This window comes from Aureobasidium namibiae (assembly GCF_000721765.1).
Source record: "Aureobasidium namibiae CBS 147.97 unplaced genomic scaffold scaffold_8, whole genome shotgun sequence".
Classification (NCBI taxonomy): Eukaryota; Fungi; Ascomycota; class Dothideomycetes; order Dothideales; family Saccotheciaceae; genus Aureobasidium; species Aureobasidium namibiae.
The window spans coordinates 547,983-567,226 of NW_013581201.1; the positions used below are offsets into that span (position 1 = coordinate 547,983).

Sequence of the window (19,244 nt, forward strand, 5' to 3'; positions counted from 1 at the left end):
AATGGTGGTTCAGGGGAATAATGATAGGCTAAACTCCGACTGACACGGACTCGGCGCAATTCAAAAAGCCACATGCTGTAGAAGAGTAGGTCCCATGGACATCGGTCCCGTCTGTCACCCGTCTGTCATGCTCGGTCCCGAACGTACGACTCCTAACGCCCGCGCATTCCAAAAATCGCTGCCTGGTTGCCCGGATGGATTTTGTTTGAACCACCGACGTCCGCTTTGATTGGCTTTTGGAAATAAGTCGTTGTCATGAGACTCTTGTATATGAATAACCCCCGGTTTCTGTTTTCTGTATATTGTGTTCCCAAGCAACTTTCAGTTCTACCTCCTGTCCTTTGACACTAGTCACCACGATCACACAGTCTACAGTAACACTGATGTCATACGACTCTCAATCAACATGTCTACTACCAGTATGGAGAAGGAGCGGGAGCCGCAAGTCGAATCACCACCACCAAAGAATGAAGAAGAAGAATCATACCTCACTGGTCTCACACTACTGAGTGTGCTGGTTTCATTGGTCCTTGTCATCTTCTTGATGATGCTCGACACATCCATCGTTGCTACAGCCATTCCAAGAATTACAACTCAATTCCATTCTCTCGATGATGTTGGTTGGTACGTATTTGATCTATTCATCGCCCATCACTTCATGGATAGTCTGCTAACTGCATTTCTCATTGTAGGTACGGAAGTGCATACCTGCTAGCCAACTGTGCTCTACAACCTCTCGCCGGAAAGATCTACAAAGAATTCAGCTACAAATGGACCTTCCTTTGGTTCTTTGCCCTCTTCGAGCTTGGCTCCCTTCTTTGTGGTGTCGCTGTCTCGTCGAATATGTTCATTATCGGAAGAGCCGTCGCTGGTCTGGGCTGCGCTGGCTTGATGAACGGTGCTCTCTCTATCATCTCGGCTTCAGTACCTCTTGAGAAGAGACCGCTATACATGGGCTTTATGATGGCCCTGAGTCAGCTCGGAGTCCTGTTCGGGCCTCTCATTGGAGGAGCTTTGACCGAATATTCAACCTGGAGATGGTGCTTCTACATCAACTTGCCCGTGGGCGGTGTTGTTGCAGTCATTCTCTTCTTCGCACCCGTCCCTGCCGGACCCGAAAAGACAGAGACCAAGAAATTCAACCTTGGTGCGTTCCTACGCAGTCTCGACCTCATCGGTTTTGGGTTGTTCGCGCCCGCTATCATTCAACTACTGCTTGCGCTACAATGGGGTGGCACCAAGTATGCTTGGAGCAGCTCAATCGTCATCGGTCTCTTCTGCGGCGGTGCGGCAACCATCCTGGTGTTCTTAACCTGGGAGTATTTCAAGGGTGACGATGCCATGATTCCCTTGTCCATGATTCGAAATCGCATCTTCTCAGCCAGCTGCATGACCGTCTTCTTCACTTTTGCGTCTATGCTTGTAAGTACATTCTGTCCCACCTCTACGAAATCATGCTAACCCTTGCCGCAAAGATCGTGAATTACTATCTACCCATCTACTTCCAGGCCGTACGTGGTGCCTCGCCAACCATGAGCGGTGTCGACTTGTTGCCCAGCATCATCAGCCAGATGATCTTCGCCATCGTCTCTGGTATCGCAGTCAGAAAAGTGGGATACTTCTTGCCCTTTAGTATTGCATGCGGCATCCTCACTGCCATCTCCTGTGGTTTGTTGAGCATGCTCGGCCCTCACACCCCCATCGCCAAATGGATCGGTTTTCAAATTCTTGGTGGCGTTGGCCGCGGTCTCGGTATCCAAATACCCATCATCGCCATCCAGAACCTGATGCCGAAGAAGCTGGCCTCTGTTTCCATGTCACTGCTCATCTTCTCCCAGACATTTGGTGGAGCGCTCTTCCTTGCTTTCTCACAGACTGTCTTCAACACCGGACTTTCCTCTGCGCTCAAAGAGTACGCACCAGAAGTTTCGGCCGAGACTGTTCTTGCTGCCGGCGCTACTGGAGTCAGAGGCGCTGTCTCGGCTGATGTACTGCCTCATGTGCTGCAAGCATATACAGCGGCTATCAACCACGTCTTTTACCTCGGCGCTGGCTGTGCAGCAGCTGCAGCGATCGTCTGTGTGGGCATGGGCATGCACTCGATCAAGCCCAAGACCGCACCGGTCACCACAGTGCCCGAGAAGGAGGTTGTCTGATTTCTGGAGTACTGCCGGATGTCACGAAATTGTATCACTATGGTCGCTAGTTTATACCCCCACTCATCACTTTTACGAATTATGAAGTCCTCTTCAGTATCACAGTATATAGAACCACAGCCTAATAATCTATCAAAAGTTTTTCCCTATCCACAATCGTTCAAGCCAGTCCTGATTCGTGATCCGTGGATGCCAAAAAGGTCTTAAATGTCTTGGTATTATTGTAGCGAAGGAGAAGAAATAGTTGAAGCAGTTTTTCACTTTTGATCGACAGCGCCGTGAAGCAATATGAACGTATATTACTACCGCTGAATACAATTGTCTAGATTTGCCTGATGCGTATGTTTCGCTCGTGTAGTTTCTTGAAAAAGCGATGAATGCTATAGTTGGGGGGTATATGCTGTAATGTATTTGAACACAAATGCTCTCTTCTTTGCTGCAATGCGCCGCATGTAGTCCTTGATCTCCGAGTCTCTTTGCTTTCGAGGGGAATCAAGAAGGACTGAACATGTGCTTGAATTTCTCAATCTGTGCAAAAAGTCAGTCGTCAATCGGGCGTATTCGTACACGGCTGGAAACTGCTTACCTTGGTGCCAATGTATTTTTCCAGTTCGGGTCCTTGGACACCTTCTTTGCCGCCAGAGCTCCAAGCCAGCGGAATCATGGGAACTCGCTCTTTGACCACGACTTCCCTGCCGGGTCCCTCGACCGCGCGCACTTTTTCAGGGTTATTTGTTAACAATCTGATGCCTCTGTCACCGCCCAGACCCAAATCCATCAGCATGGCTGTTGCCAATCCATAACTTCTGGCGTCCGCGGGATGTCGGAGAAGGAGATTCGCCTGCATGGTATCGTGGCCCAGATCTTGCAGGTTGTATGCTTTCAGCTTGGAAAGCAGCCCTATACCACGGCCTTCTTGACGGAGGTAGATGATTACACCGCCCAGAGAGGGAATGGAAGCATCGGTAGGATCGAAGGGCAGAGACATCAGACGGGCCGCTTCGTCGAGCTGCTCGCCGCAATCGCAACGTGCACTCCACACCGTCTCGCCAGTGTAGCATTCACTGTGTATGCGCACCATGGGGGCCAAGGGCGCAGGCATGTTTTGGGCTTCTGCCACTTTGACAGCTTTGTCTTGTCTCTCCTCGGTCGTCACGGCTTCAGGCGTGGGACTTCGCGATACTTGTGCAGCGGGCACACCTGCATCTTGCTTGATCTGATCCAAGCGACTGGAAGTGCGGCCAGGGTATAGTTTGCCCACATAGGCGCCTCTGATCATACGGTCCTTTTCGGTCTCGCCCTCTCGCGGGGCATCGAGACTGCGGCTGCGGATGTGGGGGCCAAAGACGATGGCGAGGTGCTCCTTGTTGTCCGCGCTGTTGTGGTAGAGGTGCAGGAACATTTCTTGGCCCGAGGTGGTGGGGATGCGCGCGCGTACTTCGCAGTTGACCTCGGGTAGCTCTTCCAGCAGGGCGGGAGGAGCGGCGGGTTCGGCCTCGTGGGCGTCGGCATCGTGGGTAGCGGGGTCGGTCGAGGGCTCGGCGGGGTTGGGTGTTCCTGAGGGCGAGACCAATGGCGGTGCAGAGGGCATAGGCTCGAGGAGAGGCTTGACAGCAGAGGAGGACTCGGAAGGTGCAGTGTCGTGGTGCTCGAGTTCGTACTCGGACATAGTCGACAGGTGGGACATGGATCGCTGTGTATTCTGCGGCCGCGACGAATTGAGCGGCGGGAACACCGGTGATGCGTGTGCAGGGTACGACATGGTTGCTGAATTGGTATACGAGAACAAGAGAAAGAAGAACAGCTGTGTACAGAAAGATAGAAGGACGAGATCAAAAGTCTCGCGCTGTCATCATCCAGGGTCATTACTCAATCGATGCTTCGAGAGCCGAAATGCCCGACTTGCCCGCCTCGGGCCCCTCGTAGCCGATACCGCCCGGCCTGCCCTCCTGCCGCATGATTGGACAAGATTGCGTCTTAATTTGGTGCGAACTTCCAATCTCCATGCCTTGGTAAGCAGCGCTGCATGTCTCCTCATCCATTTGTCACTATCATCACTTTCAAGACTTTGTCATGGAGAAGAATTGAAGGTTCCATTCAACTGGTCTAGCCGTAGCCAGCGCTCAAATACCGCTTGTTCCTGCTTGCCTGCCAGGATGTAGATACGAACGGTCGAAAATTCGATCAAAAAGAACAAGCTCAAACAACTTACAGAAAAACAAAAGGATATCCCTCCCAAAAAGCACCAAACTCCTTCCTCAAAGTACCGTGAAAAAACCAGGTCGCTCAGCATGCAACGCAGGAATCAATTCAAGAAAAACAATCTTCCCAGACCAAAACCTCCAACCGACTGTCTTTACAACCAGACTGTTGTTGTAGAGGTAGTTCAGGTGCTGTCGAAATCAGAATGTGTTGTCTTTTTTATGCGTGCGTAAAGAAGAACCAGAACAAAAAGCAGTGTGCGCGAAGTGAAGAAGAATCATGAACGAAGGATCCACCCGGTTGGTCCAATAGACAAGATCCGGGAAATGGTCTTTTTGTTCTTTTTGTTCTTTTTGTGTGTTTTGTTTTGAAGCGCAGGTAGTCGCAAAGGGTCGTCCACTCACAACATCAACGAGTGCAGGTTGCGTTGAACGATCATGTCCTGCACGCTCTTCATCGTCTTTTCCAGTAGGTTGGTGTCCGTGGCCGTCGTGCCGTGCACGTAGACCTCCTTTGTAGGATCCCGTACCAGGTTGCGGAACTTGTCAGCGAAGAACTTTTGACCTGCCGCCACATCGGTGTTGCTGCCTGTGTAGTCTGGGAAATGGTCGCGAATGCGTCCTCGGCCTGTTGAGACCTTCTCAGTGAAAAGGTCGAGTTTGTTGAGGAATAGCACCAGGCCGGATTTCTCAAAGTAGCGACTATTGGCGATGGATTCGAAGAGCATCAGAGCTTCGTGCATTTGGTTCTGCATGTACTGTTAGCATGGAATTGACCACATCGGGGATGTCTTCTCGAGTCTTACTCCATTCTTGTCTTCGACCAGGACGTGATCGAAACCGCTGATGGCCACAAGGAACAAGACGACTTGCACGTTGTCGAAAACGTGAATCCACTTCTTTCTTTCCGAACGCTGACCACCGACATCAAACATCTTGAAGGTCAAATTGCCAGTGTCGAAGATGGTCTCGCTGATACCTGTCGTCCTAAGGCGTGCACGCAGGATGTCCTGATCTCCGGGAACATAGTTCTTTTCGAAAAGTCTGCTGAGGTCGCTCATGTAGCTGTTGATCTGTCAGCATAGGGTCTCTTGTGTTCTGCAAGTGACGAGAGACGTACTACTCGAGGTTGTCGTGCAGCGCATATTCGTGACCCTTTGCAATAGCACCCTGAACGCCATCATCGTCCCACAGGTTCTTGAAAGCATGCATGCACTCCAATGGCATAGGGTCATCGGTTCCGATCTCTGGTTCCGAGCACACAACTTCCATGGCCTTGATGTTTTGGGGGTTTCCGTAGGCGACGTCGTGTTCCTCCATGGCGCCTTGAATACATTGAAAGGCATGGATCAAGTTGTTGAAGATGGTCACCTTCCATTGCCTACGCTCGCCTTGTGAGAAACCCTTGGTGTGGATCAAACGCATCTGCTTCAAAACTGTCGACTTGCCGCTCTCTCCAGCACCTAGATTTGCGTGTCAGCATTTCTGCTTGTTCCATCTGTCCCTGTATATAACGCACCCAAAAGCAAGATCTTGACCTCCTTTGCCTGTCTCTTCTGGTCGGCCTTCAGCTGCTTTTCGATGTCGGCATTTTTCCTGGCACGCGGATCATCCTGCTTAGAGCTTCCGAAACACATGAAGCCCATTCGATCGGCGGTGTGCGGTTCTGGTGGTGGATTTGTTTGCGGACAGGGTACGCGCCAGCAGGACTGTACTCGAGAGGTCGAAGTGCGGCGAGGATTGGAGAGGGCTCGTGTCGTTCGGGAGAGTTAATTTGACACAAAGCCAGGGAGATGATGGTGTGATTGCGAATTGCGACAAAAGACTCGTCGGGGTCTGTGTCTAAGAGCTATGATCCTTCGCCGAGCCAAAGAATCGCGGTTCGTATAGGGCAATCTCTTGTTCGATTGCGGATGAATGGGAGCACCCAAGGGATGTGCGTGAAGAGGGAGGTAGGACGAAGCGGGACGAGAGGGGCGATAACGTGGAATCAGCAAGGGAGCGGTCCAAGATATGGGAGGCCCGGAGCGCGGTATTCGTTCGTTCTTGAGCAGCTCGCATATCCAAACAGTGGGGTCACGGCTTTAACTCAACTTGTTTCTAGTCGGCCACCAGAAGTGCACGGCGGCGCCCACCCGTTGCGCGCCATGCAAAGACCACCTGAAACGTGCTACAAGTGGATAGCAAGGGAACCTTCGGCTGTGAGCCATGTCCCTTCCTCTGCTCCGTTTGATCAAGCATTGGACTGACAAGCTCCAGCTTCCACCCTGATACAACTCTATACAAGCCCTGTGGATACTCGTACCTACCTGTCGTGTACAGATTGTTCTCATAATCGGCAGCCACACGGAGAAATCGAGCCTGCTATTCTCTGCCGCGTGCAGCGTCGCACCTTCCTCGAGTTCCTCAAAGCTTCCCTTCCGTCTTACACACGCTCTTCGCATGCCTGCCACACGTGTGAGGGCCTCATTTCACTCGATCGTCTTTCCGTCCGCGCGAGATTTGCCTACAGAGCCATCCATATACAATCCGTGTCAGGTCACGGACTTTCCTCTACCCTGTGTATTACGCTTAGTCCAGCTCTATATTGTCTGCTATCATGCCCTCTTATTTTCTCATCAAACCCTATATTGACAGCCCTCTCCATCTCAGAGCTCAAGCTGCAGCCATGTGTTCTTCTGATGCCCTCTTTCCGACCCTCAGGCATGTATGCAGTCTGCAGGGAAGCAAGGGTTCCATGCATGAGCTACACTGCAGCATGCCAAGCTCGGCCACAGCAGGACCACGCAGCCTTCTGATTGAGACATTACCAACTGCCGCTTGTTTTTTCTCTGTGCAGATGCAGATTTTCCTCTCGATTGCCTGGTCGGAAACCTGAGCGTGCTCATTCTGGTCAGTCCGGTGTTTGTCCATGCTCAGGTGCTGCGGTCCCTGAGCCTGGCGAGCCGTTGGGTACCATGACCCGCTACGGGCCGCTTGCTGCCCCGAACCAATCATTCAATTCACCCGTGCTGGGCCGAGCAACCCGGTGCAGTGCTCAAGAATGTTCTTTGCTGCTTCCTTTGTCCTCAACGCTACGCAGATACGAGACAGCAATCATGTTGTATCCACTCCCATGTGCGGGCCCTACTTACCGATGCACGCCTCCAAAGCCTCCAGGATTCACCGGTCCACGGTTTAGCTAAACAATAGTGCCGCCGGTCGGAGAGAAAAAAAGAGGTTGCCGTATGTAACGGTCTCCTGTAACAGACAACCGAGTCATGCCGCCAATACCACTTGTCGGTGTCTCGAGATTCGAGATCTAAACTTTGAGCAATCGTAATGATTCATGCGTATCCCCATGCATTGACGGGCGATCATCATGCCAGCGGTGGCAGACACGTGGATAGCATATTAAGATGGTAATATAAAGTCTTTGGGGACATGTTCCTATCACAATGTCATCACATACTAAGATGCAAGGTGCTCGATCTAGCTTTTATCAAGTCGAATTCGCCAAAGGTCAATCTATCATCCATGACCACGTCTATCCAACCGCATAAGAACCGCCTCGATCGTTTCTTAGTCACGCTATGCTGGCATGTCGTCTGATTTTATCCCGACTCGCATGCCAATGACTCTTCTGAAGACGAGTCCAGCCGACTGTCGTTGTTTCATCAATCGCAAATCCTTAACTACGGCACTTCTGAATCGAGGAGCTCGTCTTCCCACTCGGTGATGCCTCTGTCAGCAAGCTCACGGTTGCGCTCATACCAACTATTGAAATCCAACTCGGGCATCTCTCCACCGTGAAGCAAATACTTGAGGATAGCGCGATCGTGAGGGTGTGCGCCTTCTCCAACATCCAAACCATCTTCGAACAATGCTTCGTCGCCAGTATCTCGTGGGTAGTCTTCGTCATGCAGGCCTTCCAGGTAGATGCGTTGCAAGCCGATCTCGAATATCTCTGGGACTTGACGAAGGACGGAGTTCCAGGTGCCCATGTTCAGATCGCAGTCTACAAGTTCAAGACAGCGCAGTGTTTTCGATTGTGCGCGAAGGAGCTCGATCAGACTTTTCTCGGTTGCATTGCAGCTCAGTCGTAGAGATTCAAGTTGTGGTAGCAGAGGAATCTTGAGATGAGCTATCGTGTCGTCTTCAGGATTCATGGGTCGTTCTTCGGCAGCCCAAGTGCCCTCATCATCACGGCACTGAAGTCTCAAAGTTTTCAACGAATGTGCTGCTGCCGATAAGATGGTGTGTATTTCCTGGAACAGTTGCCTTGTCTGTATCACAGCGAGCCGTGGACCATGTAGAGGAGAGTCGGTATACGTCACGTCCAGTTCTAGCTTTTCCAAGTGTTCTAAACCCTGAATTCTGGCGGAGACCAGCTCTTGAAGTGCCTCTGGCCTCAATTCAGGTATAGAAAGATCAGTATCAAACTCGTATGCCGGAAGCTCGATCTCTGGCATGTGAAAGTAGTATTCACTCAGATCGAGGAACGCTTGCGCACCAACATTAACAAGTCGCAGACATCGAAGTGGAGACGCATGTGATGAGGTTGCCCGACGTCCGATCGCAGCCAAAAGACAATCTGCATGCTTCATGTGCACAGGCTTCCCCAGCGCGTCTACGACACTTCCGTCATCATCCTCGACTTCGACCGCATTGAGTTGCATCCAATTGTCGGGAGTGATGACGATGTCCTTCTTGATCCGATTCCATGGAAAATGTAGGTGATTGTCAGCAAAGCCATGCTTTGCATTCTCAACGGATGTCAGGTTTGGCAGTCTTGATAGCGCATCAAGGAACAAATGGTCCGGACCCCAGATCTCTTGTTCGCAGCAATATCTCGCGTATTGCTCGAAGTGATAGTACATCTCGTCGTCATCGAGAGTGTGCTTGGGCATGCTGTCGTACTCTTTGTACGCCGCTTGACGGAGATCTTGTCTCTCTGTCAACACTCGCATCCGGAAGTCGTACTCATCATCAGAAGACAAACGACTGTCCATACGTGCTGTATCCACTGTGATGCGTTCCTGAGTTGATGTGAGCCTTTGGTCTCTTCGCTGCTAGAAGAATAGTGCTTACCTCAATGTACTTTTTGGAAAACATTGACCAGGGTTCACGCATATCGATCAGATTCTCGAAAGTGTTTATGTAGTCGATTTCCGGTAATATATCTCCTACGAAGACGAGACGTTTGATGCATTGTGCAATATCTGGCCTTGACGAAAGTCGAACGAATCTCTCCAAATGAGATTGGAAGAAAGCTATGCGGTATGTCTGAAATACTCGGGCATTTGTAAGACCACTGATATATTTGCAGGTTTCTCGCAAATTTTTGCAATCTTCGAAGGTACAATGTTCGAGAATCAGATACAGAAGTTCTCGAGGCAATGAGTCTAGATGACCCATGTCGTCGGTATCAGGACGATGTGTGACTGACGGCTTTAGGCGTGTAGATTACTGAATTCTGAATATCCGCATACACCACTCGATGCCGTCGGTTGCTCTACCATCGTGAAAACGTAGAGGGTCGCCAAGGGTGTGGTTCATGTGGAGGACGAAGATCTCGAACCCCGGATTGTGTTTCTTGTTTCTTTGCCAAGCAAACAGTTTGACCGACAACTGGTCAAGCAGCAGGTAACTTTCGATGGTGGCTGATCTGGGCTCTGGCAGTGCCTTTGGGTGTGCTGCCTTTCATTTTCCGTCCTTGTTTTGTTTCCTTGCTTCGCATTCGTACACATATCCATACCCGTAGTGCATAATCATGTCGTTCCCATCCTCGACGCGTATCGGCGGCAGCGGTAAGCAACCGCGTCTCAGTCTATCGTGGATACACAGAGTACTAACGTGAGGCTTCAGCCTTCAACCACCAGCAGTCTGGCGATTCCGAAGCCGAGTACGACAGATTGAGAGATCTTGCGCGCAAGGAACACGGTCAACGCCAACACTATTCCGCCGAGTCGCAGAAAGCATACGCGCGTGGAGATGGAGGTGCTGCTCACGACCTGTCGCAACAAGCAAAGAACCATGGACAAAAGGCAGACGACTACAACAGACAGGCATCTGAGTACATCTTTCGTGAGAACAATGCTGTAGGAAGAGTCGATGGGGATACCATTGACCTTCACGGTCAGTTCGTGGAAGAGGCCGAAGAGATCCTCGAACAAAGAATCAAGTACGCAAAGAGTACCGGCCAGAACCATCTGCATGTGTGAGTAGTCTTTGAAGTTTGCTGCAATTCGAACGCCTCTGATGGAAGATGCAGCATTGTCGGCAAGGGCAATCACTCTGTCAACCATGTCCAAAAGATCAAGCCTCGTGTCGAGCAGATCTGCCAGGAGCAAGGCCTCCAATACCATACCGAGCACAACGAAGGTAGAATCTACATCAACCTCACTGGTGGAGCTGCTGTTCCTCCTTCGAACTATGGTCAGCCTCAGCAGTACGATCAATCACACCATGGACAGCCCCAGTACCAGACTGCCTATCCTCTTGGAAACCAGCAAGGCCACCAGCAGCAAGGATACCCTTCCCAGCAGCAAGGCTACCAGCAGAATCACCAACAACAACAACAGGGAACACAGCAGATGGACTACGAGGAGGAGATCAAGAAGAACCTGCCCAAGGTTATTCGCTTCCTCAAGAAGAACTGCTGTACTGTCATGTAGTGCGGACAAGTGGCTTGCGGCCATGGTGGTCAAGACATGGGCCTTTGCTCCTTTTTCTTTCCTTTTTTCTTTTCTCTTCATTATTTATTCGCTTCGTTGATACCCAAGGGACGGACTGTAGGATATGTTATGGGTTATCTGGGTGGTTAGAGGTGCGTCTCCGCGACGGCCGAACGAGGTTAGTGTCGTCGCCGAGCACATAGAGACGTCAACAGTGAGGATGATGGGTGGTTTGTAATTCCTCTTCATCGACTTCGAGTCCTACACATCAGAAAAATTCGCTGTTCGTTTCTACCTCGCTGTCAAGACCATCTCACGTGCACGCTAACCCGTGCTGTCACCAGCCAGACTAGCGCGTGACTAGTGCGGAATTGCTCGCTGTCAATATGAGTTCGATTCACCGCGAACCCGACCCTCGACCTTCCTTCCAGGAATTTCAGAGACGGTGTCCTCCCGTAGTCAACAGCAGTACTCCTGTATCTGATCGTGTGCCTACTCAACCAGCCTTGCCTTCGAGGGAGATCAGAAGGTTCTATCAGAACAGCCTTCCTGTAAGTACTGTTTCGACCTTGCGCAGACAGCCGCCTAACTTGTCAGTCCATCAGCGAGTCAATCAACGAGAGCGAGTACTCGGCAGAGACAGCCTCCTACGAGGAGGTTCACGCATCTCGTGCGCAGAGCATCACGCTTCCTGAGCAGGTCAGAACTACCCTTGATCATCAGGCAATCTTACATCGACTAACTATCCTAGAACACCAATCCACCCAAAGCCAAACCGTACACCAAGATTTACAGCGGATTGGCTCGTCTTACCACCAAGAGTAGCACGAACATTGCTGAGCTCTCTTCTGCTACCAAGGAGAAACTCAAGAAGTTCACCCTGACCAGATCTAAAAGCACTTACGACCTCCTGGGTCTCTTGTCACCATCGCCCTCTCCTTCACCAAGCGTCGCTTCATTGCTTCCCACGGATACTCCTCAGACGATTGATAGATCGAGTGTGCCTGTCAGCCAATCCAAGAGCCCAGCCTTGATCCATAGTATCGAGTCATCGACAACCAAATCGCGCTCAAAATGGACAAAGGCTCGCCTCAGCCTGCGCGCATCCCTCTGTAAGCTATCCCCGAAACTACTATCACATACAAAAGCCTCTAACATGTGTTCCAGCACGCCTCAAGCGCGAGAAGAACTGAGCGGTGGCCGTCCCCTTCAGATGCGCTCCTCGGATGGTCACTGGTCTTCACCACATCGTCCTGGTCGATCTACTACAGATGAAAACGGTAGTCCTGTAATATTACGTCCTCATGAAAGTCCTTCTTCAAACTCTTTGTCCTCGCTCCAAGCTCATGCCCCCGACCCCGTCACTCCTCCTCCACCCTCTCTTCAATCTCCTCAAGTCTTCAGACCGGTCGTCTCCACGCCTAATTCAAGTGGATCTTCCCACTTCTTCACACCTGTGGCATCAACTGCCGCTCTGCCCCCGTCGAAGTCCACCCATAACTTCAAGCCAGTCACTACCCACGACTCGCCCTCACCCGAGTCTGGTCATAACTTCAAACCAATTGTCTTCGACGACTCGCGTTCGCCCAGGTCTCCTCATGACAACAAACCACTCATTATCAAGAATCCGCCTTCGCCCAAATCTGGTCACAACCCGAAACCAAACGTCCTCGACGAACCAAAGTCGCCCAATTCTCCGCAATCTTTGAAATCTATCCTGGTCACTCCCGGATCCGCCCACAAGACCCCTTGCAGGCGCAAGAGTGTTGGCTTCAAAGAACCGGAAACGACCGCTGGTGCTTCTTCTGTCTTTGCCGACTCGCGTGTTGTCAGTGATCCTGCTTCCGCCTTGCCTGATCCGTATGTCAACTCTGGACCTTCTTTTGGCTTTGCCTATTCAAACGTCACCACCAGCCCTTCTGATCGATCCCTATCTAGGCCTGAGCAACCCCCCTTTATTCCACCAGAAGCCAGATTCCTCATCGACCCCCTGACCATGCCTTTCAAGGTCCGTTACAAGCCTTATGTTCCCCGTGAGCAGGACCCTGGAGAGGTTACATTCCCTAACGGCCTTGATGGAAACAACCCCTACCCTCGCCCCTATGGCGGAGGCAAGGCCAATGACAGGTACCACCTCTTCGAGACACTGCCTGAACCCAAGCTCTTGGCCGACCCTGACGCCAATCCTTACAAGGACACCAAGAAGCTGAGTCATCATAACTACTACGGTGGCCGTTCTGCAGCCCAGAGAGAGTCTACCAGACATGTGCACCGTCTCAATAATGACAACCTTGTGGAGGGATACGAGATGGACAACCTTTCCGGACCACAGCCCGAGCCAACAAAGGCTCCTAGCGATGCCAAGCCTAAGTCTTTTGTAGGCACGGCTGTTTCCACTCTGACAGCTGCTAGAAAGCCCAAGCCCAAGCCTAAGGCTAAGGCTAAGGCTAAGGCTAAAGCTGAGTATGATGAATTTTCACTGGGCAACCTCGTTGCCGAACTCAAGGTTGTTAACGCCGCGGAGAAGGCACAGAAGAAAAGGGAGGCCAAGGAGTGGAAGAAGGCCCAAAAGGGGCCAGGTCTCTTGTCTCGTTGGAGACAGCACCGCGAGGAGCAGTTGCTCGCCAGAGCAAAGAGAAACTACGCAAAGGACGTAGAAGAGGAGAGGAAGAGAAAGGAGGCGGTCGCTGCTCCCTCCTCCCCTCCTGTAGACCAGCCCGACAATGGTCTTGTCGAGCACCACGAGCCATTAGAGGCCTCAAGAGAGGCACGGGAGCTGCAGAGAGCTCTCGACATGGAGGAGGCCCGAAGGGGCAAGAAGAAGTTGTGACCCGGTTAGCGACGTCGAGTTGACCCGGTTGGCGACATCGAGTTGACCTCCGTCGTTTCGGGTTCTGCTCTTTTGGAGTCTGTAGTCAGGAGTTTTCTGTGTTGCATTTTTGCATATAAAATATTAAAAAAACCAAAAACAATAGAAGAAATGTTCTGAGTAAATATCTCGCTGACGTAATTCCCCCCTGATATGTGATCTAATACCACTCTCCCGGGCATGTCTAGTCACATCGTAGACCATCAGAATATACAGCTGTTTCTCCAATCAACGCTTTAGCCAAAGAGACATCATACAACGACGTCTCTCAATGGATTTGACTCCTCACGGTACGCAACTATGCATTTCTATAGCTACTATACCACTGTCTGTGTACACGAAGAGGGTTCCGCTTGATGATCGACTTATCTCTCCCCATTGCATATTAGTAATTTTCGGTCATGGAAATGCACAGCTGCTTCTCTGATCACAGTTGTGGCGAATGAGATATATTGGAGCGATATCTCTCATTGGAATGTACTCCTTTCTACTGAAGTTTATGCATTTCTATAGTTGTGATGTGACGGTCTTGTGTATAAGAAGAGATTGTAGCTTCGCCATGAACATTTCCCTCATCATTCGATACAGCTACATCATGAGCTATAGAAATGCACAGCTATGTAATGGTATAGAAGCATGACCAGAGAAGAGTCCTGAGATATCGGCTCTCAACGGACAGCAGTCATTCTTGTAAAGGGTTGTGCATTTTTATGGTTACGTTGTGGTTGTTTTCTGTATGTGAAATGGCTGTGGCTGTACTATCAATTGCTTTCTCTTCTACTTCATGAACTCCACTATGGACCATAAAATAGCACAGCCATGTAACAGATTGGACGCATAACCAGAGAAGCAAGCTAGATTACTGACTCTCAATAGATATTAGTCTCTTGTGGACAGTCTTGTGCATCTCTATGGGTTTGATGTGACTAACTCTGGCATGTGGATATACGGTTTTCTGAAGCAAATGTATTGTTAAGAGTCAAAATAGTATTGTGATACTTGATTACGAGGAATGAACAAGCACCAGAGTATCTCGAAGGATCCAAGGAGGAGATGCACTTCGGGTCTCTGATACTGCCTGTAGAAGGCTCCCATGGACGAAATGATAAATGCACTTCTCTTCCGAGTAGTTGCCATAGACAGAGGTTTCTTGTAGTAGTGTATGGGGTTCTTTGTGCGAGACATAGCTTTGTTGGGGATCTAAGGCAGTCGATGAGTCTTTGAGCGTAGAGGCAGCGGGCCCGAGTTTACCCCTGAATTTGAGATTCGACGTCTGTTGCTTCCTTTCTACCACCACTGTCTGTTCATCACAGTTGATAGACAGCAACATCAGCAGGATGGGATGGACTCTGAATGTTTACGTATGGTGAAAATGATATTAGAAGCCTGGAGTGCAAGTTTGAACTTGCCCGTGATTTTGGTTTCGACGTTCGACGATCTCAGCGTCCAACGACGCTTGGAATCCAACTATCGAAATGCACGAGGGAACATTGATTTCGAGTACTGTCCAAGGAGAGGTAAAGTGAATGATTCTCCGTTTGTTCACTTCAATTTTCCGTCGATTTCACTCGTGGCCGAGTCTTGGCTCGTCCCTCGGCGCACTCAGCTCACTTTGGAAGCATTGTTTTGACGCTGCGCTTTCTCTCTCTTCCTTCCTTCTCTCACGTTGGTCATACAATCTTTTTTGTCCCTCACCCTCGTCCCGCCCCCGTCAAGATCAACATCACCACCATCATGTTCTTCTTTTCTTCCTCTTTCTCTCCCGCCATCATGGCACCACCTCTCTGCGTTGCAGCCCCGGCGCACAGCGTCATCAGCCTGTCGCGCTCAACCACCTTCTCCCTCGATCCAGGCCCCGTCCTCCTCATCCCTGACATCGGTGCCAACTCCAGGATCTTCTGCATCAGTCACCAATGACAACACAACGAGCGGCTCTCCTGCAGTAACTGTGAACACGACTGCACCTATGTCTGCATCTGCACCTGTTTCCACCGTTGTACCAACCGCTGCCGCTTCGGCCGCTGCAGCCAATATCAGTAGACTGGTTGGCACAAGAGAACACAACGACTCGCTGAACTTTATGGTCGGCTACGAATACAACATGGCAGAGGTGAAGCGACTTTAGGACCCGATGACCAAGCTAGAGGTGCGCTTGCCTCTCCAACACAAGCCACTTTCTTCCTCAATTCAGCCTCTTTCTTCTCAATGCGCTCGCTTTTCAACGAGCCAGATGAGGGGCGCTTGCCTCGCAGCAAGCAGAACAAGGTGCGCTTGCCTTTCAACAAGCCTGTTGATACCTGGCTCCGACAGACTCAGCTTTTCTCTTCGCAACAATCTGTCTCTTCCTGGATGCGAGAGGTGCGCTTGCCTCGTAACAAGCAACATGAGTGGTGTTTCTTCTTCTCTCGGACTCCAGGGAGCTGGCTTCCTTTTTTGACAAGAAAGATGAGACGCACTCGCTTCTTTACGACATACTTCTCTTCTGGCTGCTTCTTTACCTAAGTCTGTCCTCCGGATCGAATCCTCCTGAATCCAGGAGATTGACTCTTCTGTCCCGACAACCTTTACTTTCTCTGCTTGTCCGTCATACGAGCTTACTCTCTTGGGATGCAAGAGCCGAACCTTTCTCCCATGAGAGCCCCTCCTTCTCCTTGCTTGACACGCAGCATATGCTTGCCTGTCGTTCGAACTGTCTCCTCCTGAGTTCGCGAGAGTTGCTTTCCAGTTCGACAACCCTCTCTTCTCTACGCTTGCCAATCATCCAAGCCCGCCCATCTCTTTCTTAGCCCTCAAGATACGCTTGCCCGTCATGCAAGCCGTTCTCCTCGCCTGGCTCGAACATAATCATCTCTCATCTTCGCGATACCCACGAAAGCAACGCTCAACACAAAGAACCAGCAGGCGTCGATTGAACAGACACGGACCCAAGCCAGACAAAGCCGCCAGAGCAAAAGAACCTGAGCAGATCTACCACTTCGACCAGGGCAATCATCAAAGCAACAAGTTCTGCTTTCCAGACGCAGCAGCCAACACGGAGCCCCACAACATGACGAAAGCATGGAAAGAACAGACAAGATACCAAATATCTCCAGGTCCCAGAGAAGCCAAAGTCTCGAAAAATGCAAGGACCACAACAACCACAAGGATACAAACAACAAAACATCCTTCCAAAATTGATCGCAAAAGTACCACAACATGACGAAGAATGCCTGATGAGAAATGATAAACACGACTCGAGATACCCCTGAGTTTCGGCAAAACAGCAAATGCCAAACTCAATCAAACAAAACACCAAAACGCCCAAACCAACAAGACCTTATTTGCAAACTCAACCCACGATGCGATGAAGAAAGCTTGAAACAAATCAATAACACAGACTCCAAAACATCGATTCGAGTCACAGAATCAACCTACAAAGACGACGGTTCCAAACAATCAAAGCAACCCACCGACAAGGCTTACTTCGGGAACACGAGCAATGCAAACCACGACGCGACGGAAGTATGACACGATCAAACGTACAAAGCAACAAGAATCAACCATCAAAGCAACAATATGGCAGTGCAAAACAACAAGCAACAAGCGTCAGATCGACGCATCAAATCAAGTCAGCCAAAGCCACAAGGTACGAAACAAGAACTCAACCCCACCAAGGACACGCGTATGGATACAAAATCAACAGCGCCCAAGACAACACTCCAAACAAATCTACGACATGAGAGAATCATGAAAACGAACCCACAAACGTATCCACGACATGAATGAATCATGAAAGCAAATCAGCAAACACACATACGACTCAAAGCACGCCGGCGGTGGTCTGGCAAAGCTGTTTTTACCAAGCACGGAGTCTTTTTCAAAACACTTCATCTCTCTCAGCCTTGAATAGGTGTATTTGACCTCTTCTCTCTCTATCGCTCCGAGTGTCTGGCTATTCCATGGGACATTTTTGAGGTTGTGATGGGGCATTTCTGAAGTTGAGAAGGCAAGGAAGAATAATGTATGCTGCAAACCTCGATAGTTCCCAGGGTGTCGGGATCGCCTCAGTGCTCTGCGAGAGTTTTGGAGAGCCAGCTTTGAGAATGAATAGATGACTCAAATCGAAACATGACCCCAAATGCTGACTGTGCCATTCCTGTGATGTAGATGTGACTGTTGGAATGGTTGGTCATCTTCCCTGACTTTTTGACTTGAACGTGGTTGATGTAAGCATGCGTAGAAACAAGCAGCTCCTTCTCTCCTTACAGCAACCAGGCCGTCGAGCACTGCTCTTCTCACGATACCAGCCTGTCTGCGCGAAGGGAGAGCTCGAATCCGAGAGTAGAAGATCGGAAATGGTGTAAATCTTTTGGTTTCATGCATTTCTTCATCTTGGTGGGTGGTATATGTACAGTATGGCCGCTTAAGGTGGCTATAGCAAGCCATGTCTAGTGTTACAGTATGCTTGGTGTAAAGCTAAAGCGAATTGCTTTCTTCCGTCGATTCTTGATGGTTATGCGTCCGGGAAGTCGACATATGGCGAAGGGGTCGAAGGGCGTATTTGCAGCGTCCAGAAAGGTCCCGAAAGACATTCTTACGCCTCGGCAGCGATGACTTTTGCTTCCATGGGCGTAGCAACGAAAGGATCAGAGTCAGTGGTCTTGAGCAAATCAACCACAGTCCCATCCTCCAACTCCAAACTCCACTCTGTCGTCTCAAACTGTATACCTTGTCAGCACTTTCATCCTCTCTCTCTATCCCTTTTGCATCAAAAACTCACAATCCCCATCCTCGTCTTCCTATGACTCTTGAACCTCATCTTGGCCTGCTGTCTCGTTCCTTTGACCCAATACACCACGTCAATCTTGCCATGCAACTGATTAATCTCTCCCCCGATATATGGAATTTTACTCGCAAAATACACCTCGTCCCCCAAAATCTCTCTTGCGACGGGGTTGGTGCGTAACGAGTACATTGTACTGGTCACAACGGACGAATTTTGCTTTTGGTAGTTGAAGATTGCGAGGGTGGAGGCGGCCATGGCGGTCAGGAAGAGAGGGACTGTGAGCATCCAGGACTTGGAGGGGGTCATGTCAGGGAGGGCGCGGTCGGGGCGGCGTTCCATGAGGGGCCCGGAGTTTGGTTTTGGGGCGGCGATGAGGGTGCGGCGGGATGTGATGGTGAGGGCATTGTTGCGCTTGATGAGGGTCTCGAGAGGCTTGCGGAGTGGTAGTCTCGGTGGCATTGTGTGTGGTGTGTGTTGGTATCTTCTGGGCTGGGCAGCAGAAAGATTGATGGAGGCATGCAAGGTGATTGATCTGATCGGCATACTCGCGGCTTTTCTCCGGGAAAGAGCAAGCTGCACGTCATGCTGAAGCTAGCT

General features: G+C 50.4%; 8 protein-coding genes across 8 annotated transcripts; 4 read left to right on the plus strand and 4 right to left on the minus strand.

Moving 5' to 3' along the window:
* Positions 1 to 421: 421 nt before the first annotated feature.
* M436DRAFT_46183 (MFS general substrate transporter) lies at positions 422 to 2,156 on the plus strand (the record flags this gene model as incomplete). Its single annotated transcript, XM_013571999.1, has 3 exons — positions 422 to 624; positions 693 to 1,422; positions 1,476 to 2,156. The coding sequence occupies 3 exons, from the start codon at positions 422 to 424 to the stop codon at positions 2,154 to 2,156; spliced, it is 1,614 nt and encodes a 537-aa protein (XP_013427453.1).
* Positions 2,157 to 2,648: 492 nt separating this feature from the next.
* Positions 2,649 to 3,918, minus strand: M436DRAFT_63692 (uncharacterized protein; the record flags this gene model as incomplete). Its single annotated transcript, XM_013572185.1, has 2 exons — positions 2,649 to 2,684; positions 2,743 to 3,918. 2 exons carry the CDS (start codon positions 3,916 to 3,918, stop codon positions 2,649 to 2,651), a joined length of 1,212 nt encoding a protein of 403 aa, XP_013427639.1.
* Positions 3,919 to 4,758: 840 nt separating this feature from the next.
* On the minus strand, positions 4,759 to 5,994 carry M436DRAFT_72703 (G-protein alpha subunit; the record flags this gene model as incomplete). The annotated part of the gene is made up of 4 exons (XM_013572249.1): positions 4,759 to 5,106; positions 5,164 to 5,422; positions 5,478 to 5,820; positions 5,877 to 5,994. The coding sequence occupies 4 exons, from the start codon at positions 5,992 to 5,994 to the stop codon at positions 4,759 to 4,761; spliced, it is 1,068 nt and encodes a 355-aa protein (XP_013427703.1).
* Positions 5,995 to 8,031: 2,037 nt separating this feature from the next.
* Positions 8,032 to 9,754, minus strand: M436DRAFT_72704 (uncharacterized protein; the record flags this gene model as incomplete). Its single annotated transcript, XM_013572250.1, has 2 exons — positions 8,032 to 9,375; positions 9,428 to 9,754. 2 exons carry the CDS (start codon positions 9,752 to 9,754, stop codon positions 8,032 to 8,034), a joined length of 1,671 nt encoding a protein of 556 aa, XP_013427704.1.
* A 355-nt stretch (positions 9,755 to 10,109) lies between these two features.
* Positions 10,110 to 11,013, plus strand: M436DRAFT_81772 (DUF1771-domain-containing protein; the record flags this gene model as incomplete). The annotated part of the gene is made up of 3 exons (XM_013572320.1): positions 10,110 to 10,146; positions 10,205 to 10,556; positions 10,611 to 11,013. 3 exons carry the CDS (start codon positions 10,110 to 10,112, stop codon positions 11,011 to 11,013), a joined length of 792 nt encoding a protein of 263 aa, XP_013427774.1.
* Positions 11,014 to 11,399: 386 nt separating this feature from the next.
* M436DRAFT_81773 (uncharacterized protein) lies at positions 11,400 to 13,843 on the plus strand (the record flags this gene model as incomplete). The annotated part of the gene is made up of 4 exons (XM_013572321.1): positions 11,400 to 11,564; positions 11,611 to 11,712; positions 11,765 to 12,125; positions 12,192 to 13,843. The coding sequence occupies 4 exons, from the start codon at positions 11,400 to 11,402 to the stop codon at positions 13,841 to 13,843; spliced, it is 2,280 nt and encodes a 759-aa protein (XP_013427775.1).
* Positions 13,844 to 15,652: 1,809 nt separating this feature from the next.
* Positions 15,653 to 16,007, plus strand: M436DRAFT_81774 (uncharacterized protein; the record flags this gene model as incomplete). The annotated part of the gene is made up of 2 exons (XM_013572322.1): positions 15,653 to 15,761; positions 15,826 to 16,007. 2 exons carry the CDS (start codon positions 15,653 to 15,655, stop codon positions 16,005 to 16,007), a joined length of 291 nt encoding a protein of 96 aa, XP_013427776.1.
* Positions 16,008 to 18,455: 2,448 nt separating this feature from the next.
* On the minus strand, positions 18,456 to 19,106 carry M436DRAFT_63696 (DUF1783-domain-containing protein; the record flags this gene model as incomplete). The annotated part of the gene is made up of 2 exons (XM_013572186.1): positions 18,456 to 18,581; positions 18,642 to 19,106. 2 exons carry the CDS (start codon positions 19,104 to 19,106, stop codon positions 18,456 to 18,458), a joined length of 591 nt encoding a protein of 196 aa, XP_013427640.1.
* Between the last annotated feature and the right edge of the window lie 138 nt (positions 19,107 to 19,244).